Genomic DNA, 15,759 nt, shown 5'->3' on the forward strand with positions numbered 1-15,759 from the left:
CAATTTGTTTTTGGTGAGATATTTCTCTGGTGTCACCTTATTCATTATATTTGGTGAAGTCCTATATATCTATAGGGTGCCCAATGGTCCATGCCGTGTAGCGTACTCCAATCTGGGGTAAATAAGGTTTTTACTATTGATGTTGTTGTTGTTGCTGTTATCAACATCATCATTATTATATTGTATGTATAGGGTAGTTATAGCAAAATATGTATTCATGTAAGAATTGCAAAAGTGATGCGTAATTGGAAGTATGTGTGTTCGTATGTGTGTGTAATTTGTTCTCGAAGTTTCTGTGAAGAAGTCGTATATTTCATTTCCTGTTTACTTATTTAATTATCATTTCAATTATTGTAATGTGAAAGTGGAATGAATGTGAAATAGGTTATCCTTGTAAAGTATTCTATATTAACTTATTATTTTGAGTGTCCGTTGTTTTCTGTGTGAAAGGGAATAAATGAAACTAATTGAGCAAATGGAAACCGTAGAATGAGTATGCCCAGTGAAGGGACGCGCTCGTGTGTCAGTTGTTAGCTTAGGAGCGGTGTGTTCACAGTGATACAATAAACCAGTGACAAGTAACTTAGTATCTCTTTATTGCTCACCAACAAATGTTGAGTTGTTACATTCAAAACAACACTAAACAATTATTATTATATTATCACTATCGCCCAGAGCGATGGGCGAGATGTAGCGATGACTCGTCATTCAGGAGCCGAGAAAAGAGGGAGGGAGGGAGGGGTGAATGGGAGTGGAATGGGTGGGGATGAAATGGGTGGGAGTGGAATTATGCCTTTTGACTTTGGCTACCTCCCTTGATATATATATATAGTTATGTATGTATGTATGCAAGTATTATTAGTATTATTAACATTATTATTATTATTATTATCATTATTAATATTATTATTATTATTATTATTATTATTATTATTATTATTATTATTATTATTATTATTATTATTATTATTATTATTATTATTATTATTATTATATAGCAGGATCAGAGGGATTGAGGAAGTTGGTGACAGAGTTTGGTAGAGTATGTGAAAGAAGAAAGTTGAAGACAAATATGGGTAAAAGTAAGGTGATGAGATGTTCAAGGGGTGAAAGTGGCAGTAGACTGGAAGTGAGCATTAAGAGAGAACGACTGGAGGAAGTGGATAGTTTTAGAGACTTGGGTGCGAATGTGGCAGGAAAGGGAGGAGTGGAGGTAGAATGTAGATTGAGAGAAGCGAGTAAATGCCTTGGTAGATTAAAAAGTGTAATGAGAAATAGACATTTGGGAATGGATGTTAAGAGGAGATTGTATGAAGAAGTGATTTTGCCGACAACACTGTATGGGGCAGAAACATGGAACATAAGAGAGGAAGAGAGGAGGAGTTTGAATGTGTTTGAGATGAGGTGCCTGAGAAGTATGATGGGGGTTACTAGGCTAGATAGAGTGAGAAATGAGGAGGTGAGGAGGAGAATGGGGGTGGTAAGGGAGTTGGGAGATAGGGTGGATAAAAGAGTATTGGGAGGGTTTGGACACATGGAAAGAATAAGTGAAAAAAGACTAGTAAAAGAGGTATAGAAGGCAGATGTGGAAGAAGTGAACATGAGGGGGCGACCTAGGATGAGATGGATGGATAGGGTGAAAGGGGCTTTGGGGAAGAGGGGAATGTCTGTTGAGGAAGGACGGGAGAGGACAGAAGACAGGGGTGAATGGAAAATGGTTGTATATGGATGATGTTGTGATGCATAAGGTGGGGGTGAGATAGTATGTGTGAGAAAAATTTGGTGCAGCCCGAAGGGATTTCTCACCGTCTTCTCCTTTTCTGCATGAGGGGACAGAGAGGGGGGGGGTCGCCGATTTATAGAAGCGGCCTTGCTCTGGATGTGCTGTGTCATGCTAAACTGCTTCTGACCCAGGGCAGTGGACAAGATGCAGGGATGACCCGTCATCCAGGAGGTGCAAAGATAAGAGGAAGGGTAGAGGGTGTAGGGGAGTGGAGCGTATTAGGGAAGGAATGGGTGGGGATGGTTTTTATGTCTTTATTTTTTGGCTACCTCCCTTGTAAGGGGGAAAAAGCCTTTGGTATAGGTATGTATTATTATGTATTATTATTATTATCATTATTATTATTATCATTATTGTGAGATAAGGAGAACAGCGGGGTGGAAAGGGAATTGGGAGATAGGGGTGATGAAAGAGTATTGGGAGGGTTTGGGCACATGGAAAGAATGGGGAAAGAAAAATTAGTAAAAGAGGTGTGGAAGGAGTGAACATGAGGGGGCGACCAAGGATGAGACGGATGGGTTAATGGGGGCATTGGGAAAGAGAGGGATGTCTGTTGAGGAAGGAAGGGAGAAAACAGAAGATAGGGGTGAGAGGAGAATGGTTGTGAGTGGATGATATTGAGATGCATGGGAGTGGGTGGGGGATGGGGGGGGGAGTATATTTGAATGATATTTTTGACGCAGCCCGAAGGGATTTCTCCCCATTCTCTCTTTTTCTGTATGAGGGGATGGAGAGGGGGAGGTTCGCCGATTAAACGAAGCGGCCTTGCTGTAGATGTGTTGTATCTTACTACATTGCTTCTGACCCAGGGCAGTGGGCGAGGTGCAGGGATGACCCGTCATCTAGGAGGACCCAAGATAAGAGGGATAGAGGGGGGTGAATGGGAGTGGAGTATGTGGGGATGGAATGGGTTGTTTGGTTACCTCCCTTATAAGGGAAAAAAGCCGTTGGTATGTATATGTATTATTATTATCATCATTGTCATTATTACTTGGGTGCAAATGTGGCAGGAAAAGGTGGAGTGAAGGTGGAGGTAGAATGTAGATTGAGAGAAACGAGTAAATGCCTTGGTGGATTAAAGAGTGTAATGAGGAATAGACATTTGGGAATGGATGCTAAGAGGAGACTGTATGAAGGAGTGATTGTGCCAACAGCACTGTATGGGGCAGAAACATGGAACATAAGAGAAGAAGAGAGAAGGAGTTTGAATGTGTTTGAGATGAGGTGTCTGAGAAGTATGATGGGGGTTACTAGGCTAGATAGAGTGAGAAATGAGGAGGTGAGGAGGAGAACAGGGGTGGAAAAGGAGCTGGGAGATAGGGTTGATGAAAGAGTATTAGGATGGTTTGGACACATGGAAAGAATGAGTGAAGAAAGACTAGTAAAAGAGATATGGAAGGCAGATGTGGAGGGAGTGAACATGAGGGGACGTCCTAGGATGAGGTGGATGGATGGGGTGAAGGGGGCTTTGGGGAAGAGGGGAATGTCTGTTGAGGAAGGACGGGAGAGGACAGAAGACAGGAGTGAATGGAGAATGGTTGTAGATGATGTTGTGATTGCATGAGGTGGAATGGGCGGGGGGGTGGGGGGTGAGGTAGTATGTGTGAGCAAAAGTTGACGCAGCCCGAAGGGATTTCTCCCCGTCTTCTCCTTTTATGCAAGGGGGGACGGAGAGGGGGGGTCGCCGATTTAATGAAGCGGCCTTGCTGTGGATGTGCCGTGTCTTGCGACACTGCTTCTGACCCAGGGCAGTGGGCAGGGTGCAGGGATGACCCGTCATCCAGGAGGTGCTCAGATAAGAGGAAGGGTGGGAGGGGTGTGGAGTGTATTCAGGGATGAAATGGGTGGGAATGATTTTATGCCTTTCCCTTTATGGCTACCTCCCTTGTAAGGGGGAAAAAGCCTTGGTATATGTATGTATTATTACTATTATCATTATTATTATTATTATTCCAGTTATTATTATTATAGTTATTTTTATTATAATTATAATTATTATTATTATCATTATCATTACTATCATTATAATTTTGATATTATTATTATCATTTTATTATTATTATCATTATTCTCATCATCTTTATTATTATTACTATTATTACTATGATTATTACCATTATTATTATTATCATTAATATTATTACTACTACTACCTCCTCATTCATACAATGGAATGCCATTTTTGTTTATCAATAACTGTTAAGTTTCCTCTATAATGTTGATATGTTTTCACGGTGACAAACTAATTATCTAATATTGTCTAAAAATTATCATTATCTAGATATCTAAAAATTACCTCATTTCCAAGATGGATGGCATCCATACATAATATAGAATAAACAGATTAATAAATAGATAAATAATCCGCAGTTCCATTAAAAAAAAAAACAATAAAGCTAGCAGATGAATAAATCAAATAATTCATTCAACTTTCAATGAAAAATAGATATGAAAAATAAATAGGTAAATAAAGATATTATAAATAAATAAATGGATAAATAAACAAATGAATGTATAAATATATAGGCAATTAGATAATAATGAAATTAACAAAAAATCAATCCGTCAATCAAATATGAACTACCTAACCGGTTTGAACTAGTTAATCCCTTACTGGAATATTCATCTCTGTAAAAAGTAAATAAATGAAAATTAATAAATGAATGGGTAAACAGATTAATAAATGAATAGAAATAAATAAAAATATATGAAGGTGTTTGTGGTGAAGTTAGCTCCACCGAAAGGGCATTCTCCACGTGCCCCTTGAACTGAATAAAATATTGTGAAGTCAGCCTAAACACAGCCTACGTCTTAATAATTTTGAAAAAAAAAAAAAAATCAACCCCCTGTCAATACTTTCAGGACTTTCGCCTAATAAACACAAGTCTAAAATTCCTCTTACAAATTACCCGAGACGCGAGGGATAGAAGCGATGGACAACTACACTCCCTCTCACGTCCAGTTCGTAATCTCAGGAGCTGTGGTGCCCTCGTGGCAGCGGCCACCAAACCCTAAATTATTTACGATTTCCCCAAACATCAACGTTGATGCATTTTGTCAGAAATAACAAACATTGCTACAACTAACTTGCACATTTTTTTTATTATTTTTAAATTCTTTATTTCCCTTCTTATCTATTTATTCATATATTTGTTTGATTTATCTCTTTATTTATTCATTAATTTATGTACTTATGTATTTATATATTAAGTTTATTATTCTTTTTTTATTTATTTATCTACTTGTGGCTAAATTCATGACAACGGTTTACAATAAATGTGTAAAAGTAGCAAATGTTGTTGGCGAAATCTTATGAACGTTTAGGATCTTATGACCATCATGAGGACGACCCTACTTATTTTTGCATAAGACTGTAATTTACCAGCTCTTCTATTCTTACGGTCTAGTTACCCTAGGAAGGTTAACACAGATTAAATGATGATGAACCCGTAAGAGAAAGTATACTTCGTCTACGATGAAGCAAAATATGGAATAAATAAATGATTAACTGAACACAAAAGAAATGCATATATAGATAAATGTAATTGCATGGAAAAAGGCAACGTAGCTTAGGTCCATGATGAAGAAAGAGGCACACGTAGTGTTACGAGTGATTTGTTCCATGATAAAGAAATGGGTGTATATATCAATGAAATTACATGGAAAGAGGTACACGTCGATATGGTATTCATCTAGCTGACTCGTTGAGACATCTTTAGACATGTGGCCACCTCAACGGTCAGCACGGAAACTTCGTCGTTCAGAGGAAGAATCTCGATCCGAACTTACTCTGAGTGAGAGAGGTGGCCATAGCTACTCCTGGTGGAGGGGCGACCGTCGAAGTAACGTCTCCTTCTTCCTTCTCTCCCTCTTCATCCTTCTGCGCCGCCGGCGGAGCCACCACCAGGAGGCCGTACGAAGGAGGCTCCACCACCGTGATCCGGAGCCCCTCCGGCGGTGTGTCCCGGTCCTCTACCTCGAGGATCTTCCGGGTGTAGCGCACGCCGAAGTACTTCCCCCACCCCTTCGGAAGGTCCTCCGAGTGGAGGAAGTCGAGGGAGGAGGCCATTTCGTTCGTCGCGATGGCGGGGACGCCGTTGTCCACCGGGGTAACGCTGATGGGGAACCTCTGCAGGAGCTTGGTCGGGTGGTCGATCTCAGGGTAGACGAAGAAGTCGTCGTGGGTGCCGTCGGTGACCAGGAATTCGACGACGACGTCCTCCAGAGTCTCGGACCCGTCGTGATGGTAACTGATCATGTTCCTCTGGAGGTCCACCTGCGAGAAGGACTCTGCCGGGGAGGTCTTGTTGACCAAAAGTTGCCCATGCTGTGGCGGTCGCGTCACGAGGAACCTCAACTTCTCGGGTTCCGTGTCGCGGTCCTCGAGCCTCAGCTCGAAGGGCGTGACGACCCGGACACCGCCCTCCAGCAGCGTGAGCCCGTTGGCGAAGAGCACCGGGCGCTTGTTGTCCACGGGTTTAATGGCGATTCTGAAGGTGCGGTAGACCGAGTTGTGGCTGTCGGAGACAACGAACTCGAAGAAGTCGCTCCTCTTCTCGTCCTCTGACGTGTGCGTGTAGGACACCTTCCTGGCAGCCATGTAGAGCTGGGTGAACGAGGTCACGGGAACGTCCGGCTCGTCACTCAGGCTCAAGATGCCCTTCTGGGGGATGCGGGTGATGGTGTAACTCAGGAGGTCGTCCGGGCTGTTGAGGTCACTCGCGCTCAGGACGTCGGTAGTAAGTGTGACCTTCTCCCCTTCAGAGACTTCGACCCCTCGACTGACGACCTTAGGGAAGATGTGGTCGAGCTCCTGGATGTTGATATGGAACGAGTGGCCCGCATTCACGTTGGTGCCGTCCGAAAGATCGAACTGGAATAAGTCCCTCACTCCCGGAGGGCTCAGGTGACGATACTGCAGCCGCCCTTGGTCAATATCGAGCTGGGTGAAGTTCATCCCCTTCGCCAGGGTCCTGACGGGGCCGGAAGGCGTACGATACTGGAGCTTGCCGAACATCGGGCTGTTCCTGATGAGGAAGGCGATCTCCTCGTCCTTCGTGTCGAGGTCGACGGCCGCCAGGTTCCTCCGCGTCAGGGGCTTCACCTCCTGGATGTCGACGTCCAGGCCGGTGTTGACGGCGAGCCGCGGCGACTCGTCGTCCTTCGGGAGGATGGTGACGTGGACTTGCCGTCTAACCGCGTGTCCCTCCTTCCCGTCAGAAAGCTCGAGCTCGAAGACGTCCTCGGCCGTCTCGCTGTCGTCGTGGACGTAAACAACGGAAGAGGACCCCCTACGACCTTGAGGAGGAGCGAACTGCTCGACTTCCGTCAGTCTGCCAGACTTCGTCCGCTCCATGAGGACGCCATGACGAGGGACGGTGACCACCCGAAGGAGGAGCTCGTCCTCGGGGAGGTCGGTGTCGGTGGCAGAGATGAAAGGCGGCTCCAGGGCCGTCGCGTTCCCTTCTTTGACCACAAGGCGCTGAACGGTCAGCTCGGGAATTTCGTCGTTCAGGGGAAGGATCTCGATGTCAATATCGTGGCTGGGAGAGGCGTTGGCGCCGTCGGAACACTTGAGGGCCAGACTGTCTCGACGCGCCTCCAACAGCGTGTGGAGGCTCTGCACATAGAAGATCTTCTCAGCCTTAAGGGCCTCCAAGCGGAAGTAGGAGATAGGGATCCCCTTCCTCGGGATCTCAGACCCGAGGGCTGGGGCTACGTTCTCGAAGTAGCCGAACTTGGGCTGCCGAGTGATCGTGCAGCTGAGGGCCTCATCGCCAGAGTCGATGTCGCTCACCTCGATGACCTCCATCGTCAGCGGGGCCCTGAGGGACTCTTCGACCGAGAGGTCCCCATGTACGACGACCTTGGGCGCGACGTTGTCTACCGGTTCGATCGAGACCGCAAAACTGACCCGCTCGATCCGGTCTTTGCGGAAGAACACCAGGTCGGAGAGGTCCGACAGCGCCAAATCGAACTCATCCACAAGATCGGTTCTCCCGATCTCAGCTCCGTCGTGATTGTAGACGACCCTGCCTTCGGAGATCTGCTCAATCGACATGCTCCTGGTGGGGAGGCCGTTGAGGAGGAGCGTCCCGTACAGAGGCTCGCTGAAGACATCAAAGTTCAGGCGATGGGCTTTGAACGCCGAGAACATTTCAGCCGCCAAGGGCGCCTTGCCGCCCTCCGACACCTTCATCGTGATATTCACAGTCCCCGAGGACACAAAGAGCTCCAGGGGTTCTTCGCTGATCTGCTGGATAGTGATGGTGAAGGTGACGGGGACGACGTGGACGCCGTCCGTGATCTCCAACTGGAAACTGTCTTTGCCCGAGGGGGACCTGCCCGAATTGGTATAACTTATGAGGTGGTCCTCGATGGCTTTCTGGGCGAACTCGTTTCCCTGGGCCATGGTCAAGGTCCCGTACTGCAGTACCCCGTACTCGGGCACCTCAAGAAGCCGAAGAACAATGTCACTTAAGTCTGTGTCAGAGTCTTCGACGCTGAGTTCTTCGGGAGTGATCGTCTTCCTGCCGAACTCTGGGACTAGGTGCAGCCCTGTGTTGTGCACAACAGGAGGTTGGTTGTCGACCGGGTTGAGGAAGAGGGTGAAGACCTGGTTCTTGAGTAAGTTCTTGGCCTCATCCTCGACGTCGAACTCGAATTGGATGGTCCTCGGAACGATCCCCAGTTCCTCCTTCGGGGGTTTGTAAGCAACCTTGAAGTGGTTGACCTCCGACTGTGTGAAGCTCTCCAGAATGACGCTTTCGTTGTCTACCCGGACAAGGTCCCCAGGAGGAAGAGAGTCTTCTGTGTCGACGTTCTGAAGACCCCGGATACGGTAGACCAACTCCCTGTCGTCCGAGTCCTGGTCCGTGTAGCTGAGGCTCTCCTTCGTCAGTGGGGTCGTCTTGTACTCGTCCACCATGAGGAAGAGTTGTGCGTCCCGGTGCCTGACGGGGGGGACGTCGTCTACGGGGTGGATCGTGACGACCATCTCCTGGATCTCCGATTCGTTCGGCGGTTCGTTCGTGTCGATCATCGTGAAGTAGATCTTCTCGTGCACCGTCACCGCTTCGTGCCGCCCGAGGTGCCTGAAGAAGAGGAACCCGTCCGTGATATCCCTTTGCGTCCAGGCGGTCACCGGGGACTCGTATGTCCCGGACACGAATTCCCAGCTCTCCGAATGAGGAGGGACATCCGGGCGGCGGAGGAGCATCATCCCCCTGCTGGAGACTGGATCCTGCACGACGAAGGTGATATCTGCGTCGTCGCTGTCCACGTCGGTGGCGCTGAGGACGAAGGGCGTGACGGGAACTTCCTGGCCCTTCTGTAGTTCGAGGCCCGTGTTGACGTGGGCGACGGGTGGCTCGTCGTCCACTGGGAAGATGGTGACGGCGAAAAGAAAAGTGACGTTGTGGCTCCCGTCGGTCATGTGGAGAAGAAGGTTGTCACTATAGGTGTCACTCCCGTCGTGGACATACTGCACCGACCCCGCGTCGAGGTGAGCCGGGGAGAACTTCGAGGTCGGCTTGCCCGCCAGCAGCAGTCGGCCATGCTTCGGCCCCGCCACTAACGTCAGCAGCACGTCCTCCAAGTTGTCCTCATCAACGATCTCGAGACTCCTCGTCGGGCTGATTTGGCGAGACTGACCCTCGAAAAGGGTCAAGCCGGTGTTGGTCAGAACGAGAGGTCCGAGGGACGCCTTCGGGAAGACGATGATCTTGAGTTCGAACGGGGCAGACTGAAGACCCTCGTCATCGACGATCTCGAGCTCAAGGACGAAGGTCCTCACCACCTCTGAGCTCTCCAGAGGCGGCTTGTAGACGATCTTGAGTCCCTCGAGGTCCCCTTGGTAGAAGGATAGGATGGAGAACGTCTGGTCATCGGTGCTAACGATAAGTCCTTCGCCAAAACCCAAGGGCTTCTTCATCCGGAAGATCAACTTCTCCGGCGGAGTCTCCTCGTCGAAGGCTGAGAGAACAGAGGGTGTGATCGCCGTCATGACGAACTGGTTCACCTCCATCGAGAGGAGTGAATCGGGTGAGACGGCGGGCGGGCTGTTTTCCCTGCCCTCCTCGATGCTGACCATAAACTGGAAGTACTCCTGACGGTGCAGGGACGACGTGCCACGCTCGTACAGCTCGACTACTGCCGGGATGTAGTCCTCTTTGGTGGAGGACTCATCCAAGTGGATGTACCTGACGCCCATGCCGAGGAACTCTAGGCAAGGTACGAGGTACAGGTTGGTGTGCGTGGGGCCCATGCTCGAAGAGATGTTGCCGTACTTCGGGAGAGGAGACCGCCCCGTCAGGAGAGATATCCTGCACTCGTAGATGCCCTCGTCGTAGTCGAAGCGGAGCGTGGAGGAGGTAACGGGGCTGCTAGACCCCAGCAGCTGCCTCACCTTCAGCGGGAGGTTCCTGCTTATGATCTGCTGTTCGTTGGGTTGAAACCTGACCTGGAAGCTGAATTGCCGCATCAAGGTCTCTGCCTCGGTGTCGTAACGGAGGAGCAACTTGACAACGTCTTCCGAAGGGTGCCTGCTTCCCAGGTGGGTGTACCGCACTTCCCCTGGGGCGAAACTACAAGGGAAGCTTGGTGGAGAGAGCCTCCCCAGCCGAAGAGCTTTGGGCTCCTGGACTTGCGTCAGGGTGCAGTGGTGGCCCGGTAGGACGTTTATCTTCAGGTCTGTTTCCGGGTTAACGCTGTGTACTGAACCGATAGCCACCGTTATTCCCCTGTTGAGGACCAAGAGGTTCCTCGTGTCCACTGGAACCACGTGTGTACCGTTCTTGTTCAGCTCCTCGCGATTCTCCGAGTTCAAGTTGGACCTAACCTCGAAGTCGACGTTCTCCCTCGACGTGGAGTCCCCTATCCCTTGGGCCTTGACAGCCACAGGGTTATGCCCTTCCTGAGGGATCTTCTCACTGCTATCACCCCATACGATAGTATAATCGTAATAAGTTTCATCTGATGGGGACCTTCCTTCAGCTGTGGTTCCAATGGGTAAACTAGGAGGCTCCTCTTCGTTTTTTGACGCTACTTCGGGGACCCAGACGATGGTAGACAACGCCCCAAGCTCCTCGAGGTTACCTAGGTTGACCTTCGGCAGGTCTTCAGATCTGCCCGGGACGGCTGTCTCGGTGGGTGTCGACCGGACTGACAAAGGCGTTGTAGGCGAAGGTTGCAAGGACTCGACCTCGGAAAGAAAAGGAGGAGGAGAAGGAGGTTCTTTCGTCGAGAAGGGTTCCTTTCCTTCGCTCCAGGAGGAGCGTGCGTCTTCTGGAGAGGAGGTGACATCCTCCAGTATTGAGGAACTCAAGGATTTGTCTATGCCGAGATCTTTTTCGAAATCTGAATGCACAGAACTTGATGGTTGTGTCGCCTCTGGCAGGATAGGAAGCTCCTGAAGGGTTTCTGAAAGAACATATGAACTCTGGGCGGCTTTAGACGCTCTGAGTGGAACTTGAGGGTCTGTTCGCTGTGCTGAGAGTTCCTGAGGCTTCGGGGTTGAAGCGTATGAACGTTGTGTAGTTGTGAATTGCGTGTTTTTCACTGTAACAGTTTCTTTTTGATGGCTCGACGCGGTGCCATCTGCCAGATAAGGCGCAGGTCGAGTGGCTTCAAATTGAGTATTCTTCACCAAATCGGAGTCTTTTTGAGGCTGAGGTGTAGTAGCTGGTGGGTGGTGTGGAAATTTAGTATTTTCAACTAAAACTGTTTTTCTTTGCTGAGAGGAAGGCGTAGGAACAACTGGCTGTTGGTATGAGGATCTTTTGTCCTTTGACTGTGCATTTCTCAATACACTGGTTCTTCTTGTTTGAGAAGTAGGGACACCTGGCGGCTGGAATGGGGATCTTTTGTCCTCTGACTGTGTATTTCTCACAACACTAGTTTTTCTTGGTTGGGGGGAAGGCGAAGGAACATTTGGTTCCTGGAGTGATGATCTTTTGTCTTCTGGTTGTGTATGTCTCACTAAATTGTTTTTTGTCTGAGAGGAAGGCGTTGGAACAACTTGCTGTTGGAGTGAGGAGTCCTTTGGCTGTGTATTTATAACTAAATTGTTTTTTCTTGTTTGGGGGGAAGGCGAAGGAACATATGGCTTCTGGAGTGAGGAACTTTTGTCCTCTGGCTGCGTATTTCCCACTAAACTGGTTCTTCTTAATTGAGAGGAAGGCGTTGGAATAACAGACTTTTGGAGAGAGGATCTTTTGTCCTCTTGCTGTGTATTTCTAACTAAGCCAGTTCTTGGTTGAGAGGAAGGTGTGGGAACTACCGGCGCCTGGGGTGAGGATCTTTTGTCCTCTGGTTGTGTATTTTTCACAAAACTGGTTCTTCTTGTCTGAAAGGAAGGAGAAGGAACTGGCGGTTGGAGTGAGGATATTTTGTCCTCTGGCTGTGCGTTTCCCACTGAACTGGTTCTTCTTGTCTGAGCGGAAGGAGAAGGAACTGGCGGTTGGGGTGAGGATATTTTGTCCTCTGGCTGTGCGTTTCCCACTAAACTGGTTCTTTTTGGTTGGGAGGAAAGCGTGGGAACACCTGGCTCCTGCAATGAAGATCTTTTGTCCTCTGGCTGTTTATTCCCCACTAAACTGGTTCTTCTTGGTTGAAAGGAAGACGAAGGAACAACTGGTGATTGGAATGAGGATCTTTTGTCCTCTGGTTGTGTATTTTTCACTAAACTGGTTCTTCTTGTCAGAAAGGAAGAAGGAACTGGCGGTTGGAGTGAGGATATTTTGTCCTCTGGCTGTGCGTTTCCCACTAAACTGGTTCTTCTTGTCTGAGAGGAAAGAGAAGGAACTGGCGGTTGGAGTGAGGATATTTTGTCCTCTGGCTGTGCGTTTCCCACTAAACTGGTTCTTTTTGGTTGGGAGGAAAGCGTGGGAACACCTGGCTCCTGCAATGAAGATCTTTTGTCCTCTGGCTGTTTATTCCCCACTAAACTGGTTCTTCTTGGTTGAAAGGAAGACGAAGGAACAACTGGCGATTGGAATGAGGATATTTTGTCCTCTAGTTGTGTATTTCTAACTATACTTGGTTGGGAGGAAGGCGAAGGAACAACTGGTGGTTGGAATGATATTTCGTCCTCTAACTGTGCATTTCCCACTAAACTGTTTTTTCTTCGTTGGGATGAAGGCGAAGGAAGTATTAGCTGCTGGAGTGAGGATATTTTGTCCTCCGGCTGTGTATTTCTCACTAAAATGGTTACTTTCCGGGGATCTGGATCTGGAGTCACTTCTGGAGGTGGAGTCACTTCTGGAGGATGAAGTGGAGGACTTGAGCCACCAGACGGGGTACCTCCGAGCGATAGGCGTGACGACGGAGTGTCATCCCTTGGATTACTACTCGCGGGTTGAACCCTACTTGTGGAAGGTAACCTATCATCCCCGAAGGCCGAAGACGACCACCACACGGCGGAGGCTTTAGCGAAGGGGTCTATCCACCTCTGTGGGCTGGCGACTTTCCCTGCGTCGTCGGGAGCCACTGGGTGCGACCTGAGGTCGTCTGCGACCTCGGGACTCGGGGGCCCCGGCCACAAGGAAGGGGGAAGCTGCCCCAACGTCGTGGTCGTCGTGACGACGGTCACATAGAGTCGTAACAGTAATGCATAAGTCGCCATGACAACACCGAAAGGTCTTCTAAGGTCTCATGCCCTTGGACACTAGTCTTTCACTGAGAACGGTTTTCATTTGTAAAAAAAATATATATATAATGATAATAAAAGATAAATACGTAAATGAATAAATAAAAATTAAAAGTAACTAATATATATTCAGTTTAAAACAATGTCTCCTTATATTAGTTGGTTACGGATTATAGCTGTTTATATTTTTCTTAAAAATTTCCCGGAAAAAAAAAACGAACAAGTGATTGGGTGGGGATTCGAGACGACCACACGAAGTAACTTCGCGATAAACAAAAGAAATGCGAAGAAACGACACGAACAAGCGAGGAACCCACACGCTCTAAGTGGAGAACCCGTACGATTACGCGCACTATCACAGGCGAAGGAGGACTGTCCAGTCTTCCTCGGGCGGACCAACAATCCCCCTCCTCCCTCCTCTCCGTCTTCGTCGTCCTCTTCCCATACCTCGCCGCTTCATCCTTTTTTTTTTTTTTTTTTTTTTTTTAGCTGTCGTCATGCGGTTATATTTGGTTGAAGGAAACAGTGACATTTGTGGAGCATATACTTACCCCTCAACCCCTTTTAGTTCCTTTCAACCTACAATTATTAACTCTACACCCTAAGAAATAATAATAATAATGTTAATAATGATTAATAATAACAATAACATTATCCTAATACCGTCATACTATTTCTTTCACCAGTTATGGGTTTATGTTATGATCAATGGTTTCCGGCGTTTCTACCTTTGTGAACAACGACAATGTCGTGGGCATCTTCTGTGTTGATTTAGTTGGTCAAGTGTGGTTATATAACGTGCCCTTCGTGTTTGTTTTGACTTTTTTGTGGGGGGTGTAAAGATAATTGTCTAGAAATACACCCACTAGTATTTTCTGGAATATAGTATTTTATGGCAGTCGTAATGGGTTTTGGTCTGCTACCGCTTGTATCCTTTTAACTCCTTCAACGAAGCTATTCAAAATTGCATTTGCTCTCAACGGTTCAAAGTTGAGACAGGATTTCATTAAAGACGGCGCCAGGTGATTTTATTGAACTAAGTGGAGCCCAGTGACCCATCACAAATGATACTCAAAACTATGAGTTACAATTATGAAGATCTGTATATTCCACATGCGATTTGCCGTCGTCGTCACATCTTGACTCGGGATAAGCAAAGACTACGCAATATAATGTATTTATTCTCAGTTCATAAACAGCATACTATTTTCTGAATATATACATTCCCGTTAAGTGCACGCATAGCTTATGCATACTTTATAATGTATACTAATGTTATCGTCACTGCATATTTATAAATATGCATGTACGCATACACACACATATATATATATATATATATATATATATATATATATACATGTGTGTGTGTGTATGCATATATATGCATATTCATAGACATACATATTAAATCCCCAACTACAATATTCCCCTGCATATGGTTTCCTTATGTAGAGCAGATTTCACAATCGCAAGGACTTTAGTTCCCGCGAGCGCCGCAGGACACGCCGCTATGTGGGATACAAACACAAACGCGGAAGACTACGGGGCTTCTGGTGACTAATGTGCAAGCTGACATAGTCTTGGATGCCTGGGGTCCAGCGTAACGTCCCTCATAGGCATTTTCTAGATGTATGTTTGCACTACAGGCAGCCATAGGCAGCGCGACTGCCTGAAAGCAGCTACGCAATAATGAGCAAATCTATAATGAACCAAAACAACACTAAAACCAAGGTCTGGAGGTGCTTGTGTGATTTCACCATGGTCTTGGATCACGTGCTGGTGTGTGTGTGTGTATTCATCTTGGTCTTTGGATCACGTGCTGGACTCGTGATCGACAGCTATTTCCCTCCCGGAAGAGAGCTAAGTGCTCGTATGACCGATCTATGGGTAATGCTGTGACCTTACACGCACACACCCAACTCCCCGCCCACGAGAGTTGGAGTAACGACTCGAAGCGCAGCGATACTGAAATTATTTCAGCCGTGGGCATGATTCGATCCCGGACCGCCGTAGTGACAGTCGTGTATGTGTGTGTGAGAGAGTTTACCTAATTGTAGTATACAGTAAATGATCAACGCTCATTGGATCCTGTCCCCTACTCTCCAATTTATCATACCTAGCCTTAAATTCATGTACAGTTCCAACTATATCCTTGTTTTTCAATTATCACATATGAATATGAAATAGTGTATTAATCCAGTTTGGGCTATATCACCTGAGATATTTCTAGTATGTGTGTGTGCGTGTATTCACCTAGTTGTATTTCACGGGAAGGGGAGCTATGCTCGTGTTGTCCCATCTCCATATCTCGTTTTATCTAGACTGT

At 47.3% G+C, this 15,759-nt stretch overlaps 2 protein-coding genes across 2 annotated transcripts in view; both read right to left on the minus strand.

The window, feature by feature from the left end:
• LOC143025422 (extracellular matrix protein 3-like) overlaps positions 1-6,295 on the minus strand; it is a 94,587-nt gene extending 88,292 nt beyond the window's left edge. The window contains exon 1 of the mRNA XM_076185080.1: positions 5,573-6,295. Coding sequence (XP_076041195.1) covers positions 5,573-6,041 — 469 coding nt within the window. The 5' untranslated portion in view covers positions 6,042-6,295. The remainder of the gene's footprint in view (positions 1-5,572) is intronic.
• Positions 6,137-13,798, minus strand: LOC143025711 (FRAS1-related extracellular matrix protein 3-like). Its single transcript, XM_076185713.1, has 3 exons — positions 13,748-13,798; positions 6,172-13,459; positions 6,137-6,140 (listed from the first exon to the last, which is right to left on the minus strand). The coding sequence occupies exons 2-3, from the start codon at positions 13,404-13,406 to the stop codon at positions 6,137-6,139; spliced, it is 7,239 nt and encodes a 2,412-aa protein (XP_076041828.1). The 5' UTR covers positions 13,407-13,459; positions 13,748-13,798.
• Between the last annotated feature and the right edge of the window lie 1,961 nt (positions 13,799-15,759).

This window comes from Oratosquilla oratoria, chromosome 5 (assembly GCF_046742065.1).
Source record: "Oratosquilla oratoria isolate Oo_2021 chromosome 5, ASM4674206v1, whole genome shotgun sequence".
Lineage (NCBI taxonomy): Eukaryota > Metazoa > Arthropoda > Malacostraca > Stomatopoda > Squillidae > Oratosquilla > Oratosquilla oratoria.